This window comes from Lupinus angustifolius, chromosome LG18, assembly GCF_001865875.1.
Source record: "Lupinus angustifolius cultivar Tanjil chromosome LG18, LupAngTanjil_v1.0, whole genome shotgun sequence".
Lineage (NCBI taxonomy): Eukaryota > Viridiplantae > Streptophyta > Magnoliopsida > Fabales > Fabaceae > Lupinus > Lupinus angustifolius.
This window is the reverse complement of record NC_032026.1, coordinates 15,597,254-15,606,065: the sequence shown is the minus strand read 5'-3', so window position 1 is coordinate 15,606,065 and position 8,812 is coordinate 15,597,254. Positions and strand designations below refer to the sequence as shown.

Here is an 8,812-nt window from a genome sequence, read left to right as displayed (position 1 = left end):
AACAACAAAAAACAAATGAGTGGCCCAATAGCTTATTTGGGCTTGGAATTCCCGCAACATGAGGCTTGTCCTGCTCCGTTATCGCGACTTCTTAGATTCGCTTCTAACGTTGACGGCAAATAATCCCACTTTTGATTGGTTTAGTTATAAGCAAAACTTGGAAGCGATCTCACCGTTGAATTGATGATCAAAGGCTCAATTTATAACCACGTGGCAAGAAGCAAATTCACCTGTATTTATATTGATTGAGAATTACATTGCTCAGTTACTTTAATTATTAATTGTAAAAATTAAAATGAGAAAAAAACGTGAATGGTTAGAGTTGGATGGACAAAAACATGGCATACCTAGACCGAGGGCCCCATTGTCACATGCTTTGCACTTGACTACTAACGATGGACCAAACATCATTCACCGATTGTTGTCATCATTGCTCAATAAATATAAGAACATCACCACGTAACAAATGCAATAATTCATGAACAAGCCACGTCATTACAACAGTCATCAGCATTGGTTTTTATGAACTTTTAAAATCTGGCTATAAAGGTTTTACAAGCTTCTTGTTCTCCCTCCAAAAGTACTCCCATAAACAAAGGTTTTAAAAAGTAAAATAAAAAAGGGGTTTTCCTACTCTCTCTTTTTTCTTCCCTCCAACTCCAGCTGCATCGAGAAAACACTGGCGGCAAACCCCTGTTAACTGTCATTTGAATGAGAGCAACGGCTGTGAGAAATAAAAGCGGGAGAAAACACAAACGACTTTTTGAACTCAAACACATGGCCACACGACATACAATTCTTTTACCTAATATGTCATGTTCACAAGACAACTAAAACATAATTTTATCTGAAAACTGAGGTTCCCCTCTGCCAATACTCAGCACAAGAACATGACAAACATGAGATATATCAGTAGAGCCTCAATCATGCTTCTTACATGACTTAGTGTATATTAGCACATCATTGTTCATCGCTGTCATCATCTTCATCACCATCACGCTTCCTCTTATGGTTTGAAGAAGTGGGAGGCAACACCTCCTCTTCCTCATCATCATCATCAACTTCTTCTTCATCCTCTAACTCCTCATCATCACCCTCTTCCTCCTCCTCTTCATCCTCTTCAATTTCACCATTCGAGGGAGCAGCTCCAGCGTTGACTGCTTCAGGCTGTCCAACTGGCTGGACAAGATATCCGGCACCATAGTCTTCTTCCTGTCATTCAAAAACAAGAATTTCATATTTTGATCAAAAACTGGTAACAAAATCTGGTAGCTCGAAGATGTTAATGACAGAAAACATTACATAAAGTTAAACACTAAGTTCCACAAAGCAGACTAGTAATGTCATATATCAACAAAAAAAGAGCAAAAGCGGCATACAGAATACTGAGGAACATGATAGAACAAGAGAGTTTCAGACTACATAATATATAAATAAAATAAAAGATGAACGCCCAAACTCAAAACCTAAACCAGTCACAATAGCAAGAAAATAAGTAACAGTCAAATCTGCAAACAAGATATCTTCAACTGAACACTTGCACTTAATTTTTTTTAAGAACATTGAAAGGAAACAACCTCTAGTGTATCAGCATCTTTTAGACACTGCACTACTATTAAGTAAACTTTTTGCTCAGTTGGATGAGGTGAATAAGTCATGTAAGAACAAACATGTGGTGGCTATTAACACATCAATAGAACAAAGAATAGGATAGACACCAACAGAACACACATAAAACATAGGGTTGATAAGCATAGACAAGGCAACTTATCACCACAGTCACGCTCATAAGGGTTAGCAGGCGCAACAGATAAACTTTTCAAGAGCAAGACACTGAAAAATGTATTCAAGGTGACCCACACAGAAAAAAATTATACTATAAAACAATGAAATTACACTAAACAGGCAGAGTTCTTATCCAATTTTCAATTAGCAACTGTAAGTAAATACAATTTCATGAAATATCAAGAGCAATCATAAATATGACCTCCACAGCAACAACCTGATAAAATCAACAATATAAACGAATAAACAAATGAAAAAAAATCGCATAACCAGATACAAAACAATAAGATAAGACAGACAATTAAACACACACCCAAAATACCATGCAATACATCAAAAAAAGAACCACAAGTCAAAAAAGTTTGTAAGGAAAGATCATCTCACTTCATCATCATCATCGTCGCCAGACTCTCCAAATTCAACACCCAACTCCTCTTCCCCGGTCTCTCCATTGTCATCTTCATCCCCATCTTCCTCCCCCTGCTCGTGCCCATCAATCTCCCCTTCAGTGCTCACCAGCAATTCAGTACTCTCTGGTTCCGCAAACTCTCCCTCATCATTGTCCACGTCCTCCTCCTCATCATCATCATCATCCTCATCAAAGTCAACTCCATCATCCTCATCGTCATCACTATCATCAATCTCATGAACTTCGACAACATCATCATCTTCATCATCCCCCTCATCCTCATCAATCTCCTCTTCCTCTTCATCATCCTTACCCTCATTGTCCCATTCCAGACTCTGGACATGAGAACCGTTTTGCCCATGATTAAACCCATTAATCCTCCTTGATATTTCCACTTCCTCCTCGTCAGCATCGCTCTCTTCCTCATCGACATCAACAACACCATCCACCCTCTCACCATGGCCATTGCTCATGGCATGTGGCCGATCCTCTCCATCAATCTCTCCGCTACCAGGATCATCATCTTCCTCTTCTTCCTCCTCATCCTCATCATCACTCTCGGGCCTCTCATTCTCCTCCATATCCATCTTATCCAAATACTTCAGCGAATTAATCAACCCAAAAACCCTAGATCGATAATCCTTAACCCGCGTCACAGGACACTCATACAGATCAAGCGAAACAAGCTTCAACTGAGCAAGGGGCGCGAGATCCTCAATAAACTGAATCCGATTGTTCGATAAATCGAGATCCCGAAGCGAATGAAGCCCCGCTTGGACAAGAAATTCAAGTCCACCAGCGATTCTGTTATCAGATAGGATTAACTTCTGAAGATTCCGCAGCCGCGGGAATTGCTCTAGCGAAGAAACACCGATATTGGCGATGGAAAAATGCTCAAGGTTCTGGAACCTTTCTAGAAAACTAGGTGGAGGTAATCGTCCCTGGATGCACTTAACGGCACCGTCAAGTGTTAGTGTACGAGCCGAAGCGTGGTCCATCTCGCCGTCAAGCGCCGTTTCCACGGCCTTCTCCCAGATCTCATCCATCAAATACGAAACCCTATTCAAAACCACAGCACTAATTTGAACCACCCTTGGCTATAATATTATCTCAAGGACAAAAAGGGAAGACGAATTTTGTGAGTGCTGCTACGGGTCCCGGAACGAAAACCCTAAGTTTGATGAAGACTCAATTCAACGGTGAAGGGATTGAAAACCCTAATTTGTTTACAGTGAAAATTCAAAAAGGTTGAGAGAGGAAACAAACAAACAAAGAAAGAAAGACGATTTTGCAGAGTCTCTCTCTCTCTCTATCGTGTATTGGGCGTGGTGACGAGTCACGATAAACCTCTACGCTCGCGGTCCCGGTCTACTCTAGGGTTCTAGGGTTCGCGTGTATGTTATTCTAGTGGGACCTTTGGCAACCGTTGGATTGATAATGGCGCGGATCGGTAACGTGGGTGATATGAACGGCTGAGATTGGATTTGTTTGTGTTTGTTATGGAATGATCTAGCTCCCCAAGTTTGACACGCCACTGATTGTGTAAATATCGGGATGGCTACATACTTGCCACCGTGCATGCGTTATTTTACTAAAATGCCACGCAGGTAGAAAAAATGCCTTCAGTAAAAAAGTATTTTTTGTCAAGTGTCTTTAAACTCAGACTAATCCAAAAATCAAATCGAAAATCAGTCCAAAAAAACAGAAATCATATAAAACCAATTTGGTTCAGATCGAGTTTGACTGGTTTTAATAAAACCAATTTATTTGGTTCATTTTTTTGTTCCAATTTCAAAAATCAGACTTACAAATTAAGTTTACACAAAAAATGAAGAATAATATATTCTTGAATCTAATTAACCTTACAATCCATAATTTAAAATGTATGTTTTCTTATTTTCTAATTGTTAAAAAGATTATTGTATTAGTTAATATTTTCTTACTATTAAAATTTATTGTAGTGGAATTAGTATTGCATTTGTGGTTTTTTATTTTTCCCTTTCTTGCTGTTTTTATTTTTAGATGAGATAGAAATTGTTAGTGTTCAATTAAATTTTGCATTTAGAATAGCCTTATCGATTTTTTATGTAAATGTGACCCTTTGAAATCTTATTAAACTTATTATTTAATATATATATATATGTGTGTTTTTTTCTTTGTGAACTTGACTCTTGAAATTGTGGATGTTTTTTTATTATAAGAAACAAATTGACTCGACTGAAAAACATATAATTCTTGGATTGGATCATACGATTTTTTGTCTTATAAGTGATTTAATCCAACGACGAACACCCATTCTCTTCAAGGAAGAAAATTGTTGTACAATTAATAATAATGTTGTGATTCAACTCATATTAGGGAGGATTGAACTAGAATCATGTTGTTAATAAAAGGATTTTTTGGTAGGTAAGCTATGAGTATATTTATTTAAGTTTGTAAACTCATGAAACTTATCTTAACCCTAATGAGTATGTATGATTTAGCTATCCTAAACTTTAATTCATTAAAATAAAATTGGTACTTGTAATTTGTATAGTGGCCAGAAATGACTAGAACATATAATTTTGTTTTAATTGAATCATGCATTTAATTGTTCTGTGATACAAAATGAATTTATACTACAAGTTTTGAGTAACTTATAACATTACAAATGAACCTACTTTATACTTTGTAGGTGTTTTATAACGTGAGTTTGTAGTTATGAAGGTAAATAGATGTAAGTTTTGTAGTTTATTAAATTAGAATTGTTTGGTAAAATCACCTTTTTGTAACTAGTTGAAATTTAAAGAGGACTAAAAGGTATATACAATATATATTTATTTGGGTTTACTAACATGTATACACCTAATTTTATGAATGATTATATTCTAAAAATTGTAAAAATAACTAAACATATAAGGTTGTTTTGTCAATTAACTCAAAATGCCCCCTTCACCTACATACATTTCTAATGGGGGATGGTGACATGTTTTGAAATTTTATTAAACCATGTAATATTAACTTATTTGAACTAGTGCATTATTTAATTTTAAAGAGGGGCATAATATTTTGTTTCTAATTTTATTTAGTTTTATGCACTTTTTATTAGTTTTTTATTTTTTAATTGTATAACATGCAGTCTCCAAACCTGACCACTCATATTAAGGATGGGAAAAGCATGATTTTTCATGTTATTTTCGCAATAAGACATATGCATCTTAATTTAGACCGATATTACACATACATAAGCACTAACTCAAATTGTCAATCTTAGTAACTTTGCAAGTAAATGAGAAGCATTTGGAAAGACATACAATTGTTATTGACGACTAAAAGTCTGCATTATCTCTAGTATTGAAGAATTCAATCTTGGAAATTGTGATAAAAATGAAATTGATGAATTATAAATTTGTTTATTTAAAATCTATATTGTTAGTTTTTCAAAAAAAACATATGTCACCATCTCCACTAATTTTGGACTCTCGAGAAGAGTATCTCAATTCGTCTACTAAACCAAGAAGATTACCATGCAGTATTTCATGCCAACACACTAAGAAGCTATTTTCTACGGCCAGTTTGATATAAGATTGGAAGCTACAAAGAGTTTTATTATAACCTACTTTCACTATGATAAATATAGGATGATAGCATAGTTGTATGCGTGTGCATAAGTGTATTTTTTTTTAAAACCATACTGTAACTAATACATTTCCAATTTAGTTCTTTAGACCCATACTGTAACAAATAAATGTTCCACATTACTCCAGTCGTTCTGCTAATGGCACAACAGAAGAAAAAAAAAGGGTTGAAATTGTCTCCCCAAAAGGTCGTGTTTCAACCAAAATTGATAGAGGTACTTTATCCCTGTTATGAAAGCATCAAAATAGCATAGCTTAGCTTTCTCGATCACTACCTCTACACAAATTTCTGGTAGGTAGCAAATGAGCATTTTCAAGTACAATCCAAACCATTTGAATACTCTCATTCTAACATTTAACCACGTTTAGTGTTTGTTGCTTCTTTTCCTTTCTCAGCTTGCTTGAGACTCTTGCTAAATTCCTTTGCTCTCTGAAATAGCACACAGTGAAAACTTTAGGCCAGAATATAAAATTACATTTTCCTCTCTGCTTTCTACAAATGTTTCAACAGACTTTGACAGAACAGGATAATCATAAAACCTGAAATTAACCAAGCAATAAGACCATTCTTTTGTCTTCTTCAATTGAAGTAAATTAGAAACACAAGAAAGTCATTCTCAGAAACTATCAATACATCATTTGCTAATCATCCTAATTGAATTTCTCAAATCAAATAATCTACTTGACTTGAGATTTTGCTCCTTTCAACTACATAGTACATAGAATAAGAGAGACAAGACTAATATCCACTATGGGAAACAAGGGGAAAGCTTAAGTACACTTTTGTTCTCTTTAATTTTGCAAAAGTTCTATTTGTGAAAAATGTATACACTAATAGACATTCCTTGAGAACCTTAGGGTAATTGTGAGTAGATACCTTGAACTTTTAAATCTACCAATTAAAACATTCAAATAATGAAAAACATTTTAACAAACCCTTTTCCTAGAAATCTAACTAACAAGTTCTCTTAATCATGATAATACTTATATTATTGTCATCCTCTCCAAAAACAATCACCATGAATTAGCTTCCATCTACTATGAAAACAATAACAATGCCCTATAAGAAAGAGCATAAAAGAAACAAAAACAGAGATTTAGAGAATGCAGGAAGATTAATAAGAAAGACTAACAGCGGATTGAATAGGAAGTGGATCAAAATGAAGAGATCGCACAGACATCTTTGCAATCTCATTAATGGCAGCGTCTCTGACACCAGCAACATCAAACGTTAATTCTTCATAAGCAGCTTCAAAAGCCTCTTGCCAAAACCTCGGTAACCTAATCCTACGGCTATTGGTGTATACATCCCACATGTGCCTCACCACTTTCTCCCTCTCTTCCATTTCCTATATATGCACACCAAGTTCAAACAAAACAAACATCAACACAATTAACAAATTACGACACCAAAAAGAAACAACTTACGAGGACATCGAGGTCGTCGTGGATGGGAGTGTCTATGTCATTTGTTAAGGAGTTAAGGTTGCCGGACCAATGAAGAGAGACAGTGCCCGTGAACATGGACCATAATGCTAGGATCAATATTGCCGCTAGTGCCCAGAATTTGTACCTTCCTTTCCCAAACATACCCCAATCTGAGTTTTCCTTCTTTATTATGGTTGTTGTTGTAGTTGGGAGCACATCCTCATCCTTCATTTCTTTTGTTACGGATCAAATCAGGTAATGTATTGAATGAAGATTGGAACTTTTCTTCTATATTGGTTTTATCACTTTCGGACTCAGATTTACGAAATAGAAATTGAGTCCCATCTCATTATTATCAGAATCTGTGTTAGTCACTTAGATGAGTATGAATCCTCTCCGTTATTGGAGGGTCCAATATCTTTAAGAGATGAAAATATGTGGCAAAATAAAATTCAAGGGTTAAGGTTTTAAATGAAATAAAGTCAAAAATAAATAATAATATAATGTCAATTCTTCTCCTCACAACCCAGACCATTGCTTGCTATATGGTCCTGTCTTTAAAGTCCATAGTTACTGATTTTTCAACTTCTCTGCAATTATTAGTTGAATTTATACAAAGCCACCATCTAAACTTCTTTATTTCTCTCTATTTTCTGTTTGTAAATTTTACAATTAGTAGACGTTCATCTTATCTTTATTGCTGTAGTTGTTGCTCTTTGTCACCTTACAATATAACACAAAGCATTTCATCATTCAATTAAATTTGGCAGATGGATCTAGGGTATATTTTGTTCATATAACAATACCAATATAAATAAAGGCTAAGAAAAAACAACTTAAAAGAAAAAAGAAACATGTAGATTGGTTGTGGATACTGTAAAATGTCTCTGACTAGGAACAGAATAGGAATATTGTTTGAATTAATTTATTTAAAATTATATTGTTTTATATCTTAAAATCCGGATCCTTTAAAATTAAATTACCATATGTTCTACTCTCATGACTTCTTCGTTACAAGAGAGGATCAGGATCCAGACTCTACTGAGATATACTAGGAATGCAATAAAATAATAAAAATTAATTGAATTATTAAATATAAAGAACGAAAGGGTACGGTCAATGTACGCTACATTTTATTACTTTAGATTTGGTTAACTTGGGGCTAATGTGGGATAATCATGGCCGTTGAATACACTGAAGCAACGAATGCGGATGATGACATCAATTGTTGGAGGCAACCGACACCAGACGGCAGCGTTTTAATTATATGCGATTCTCTTCAATCCATCATGTGGTGTGTCATGAGGAGAGTAATGACATTTTGGTCACAAGAGATACTTGCATATTAGTCTTTTGACCGGGTATTCCACAATTACTCTCTATAATTAAGTTTAAAATATTTACTCTTGAACTAAGTTGATTCATTCTCTTTACTATTTAGATATACATTTTTTGTCTTTTCGAATATCAAGTTTTTTATTTTGTAAAGAGTAGAGATCCATTTACTTCACGAATAAGTTTCTACATTCTAACCGTCAATTTATGAACATCTAATGATTTAGATATACTTACT

The 8,812-nt window shown here is 34.8% G+C and overlaps 2 protein-coding genes across 6 annotated transcripts; both read right to left on the bottom strand.

Annotated features, from left to right (window-relative positions):
• Nucleotides 1-3,574, bottom strand: LOC109332806 (acidic leucine-rich nuclear phosphoprotein 32-related protein-like). 5 transcript variants are annotated; one of them, XR_002105944.1, is made up of 4 exons: nt 2,170-3,574; nt 938-1,212; nt 348-700; nt 1-230 (listed from the first exon to the last, which is right to left on the bottom strand). XR_002105944.1 is itself a non-coding variant. In XM_019567861.1 (2 exons), the coding sequence occupies exons 1-2, from the start codon at nt 3,238-3,240 to the stop codon at nt 961-963; spliced, it is 1,323 nt and encodes a 440-aa protein (XP_019423406.1). In that variant the 5' UTR covers nt 3,241-3,574; the 3' UTR covers nt 331-960. The 5 variants fall into 5 exon arrangements, 1 of the variants encoding a protein (XP_019423406.1); XR_002105945.1 differs by having other exon boundaries at nt 348-1,061; nt 1,095-1,212; XR_002105946.1 differs by having other exon boundaries at nt 348-1,083; nt 1,117-1,212.
• LOC109332382 lies at nt 5,836-7,614 on the bottom strand. The gene is made up of 3 exons (XM_019567348.1): nt 7,240-7,614; nt 6,945-7,160; nt 5,836-6,241 (listed from the first exon to the last, which is right to left on the bottom strand). Exons 1-3 carry the CDS (start codon nt 7,468-7,470, stop codon nt 6,167-6,169), a joined length of 522 nt encoding a protein of 173 aa, XP_019422893.1. The 5' UTR covers nt 7,471-7,614; the 3' UTR covers nt 5,836-6,166.

Coding starts and splice junctions, on each gene's coding strand:
- LOC109332806 (XM_019567861.1), bottom strand. CDS start 3,240: ATGGATGAGATCTGGGAGAAGGCCGTGGAAACGGCGCTTGACGGCGAG. Junction 1,213..2,169: donor GCGACGATGATGATGATGAA/GTGAGATGATCT, acceptor TTTGAATGACAG/GAAGAAGACTATGGTGCCGG.
- LOC109332382 (XM_019567348.1), bottom strand. CDS start 7,470: ATGAAGGATGAGGATGTGCTCCCAACTACAACAACAACCATAATAAAG. Junction 7,161..7,239: donor ACGACGACCTCGATGTCCTC/GTAAGTTGTTTC, acceptor GTGCATATATAG/GAAATGGAAGAGAGGGAGAA. Junction 6,242..6,944: donor CACTTCCTATTCAATCCGCT/GTTAGTCTTTCT, acceptor GTGCTATTTCAG/AGAGCAAAGGAATTTAGCAA.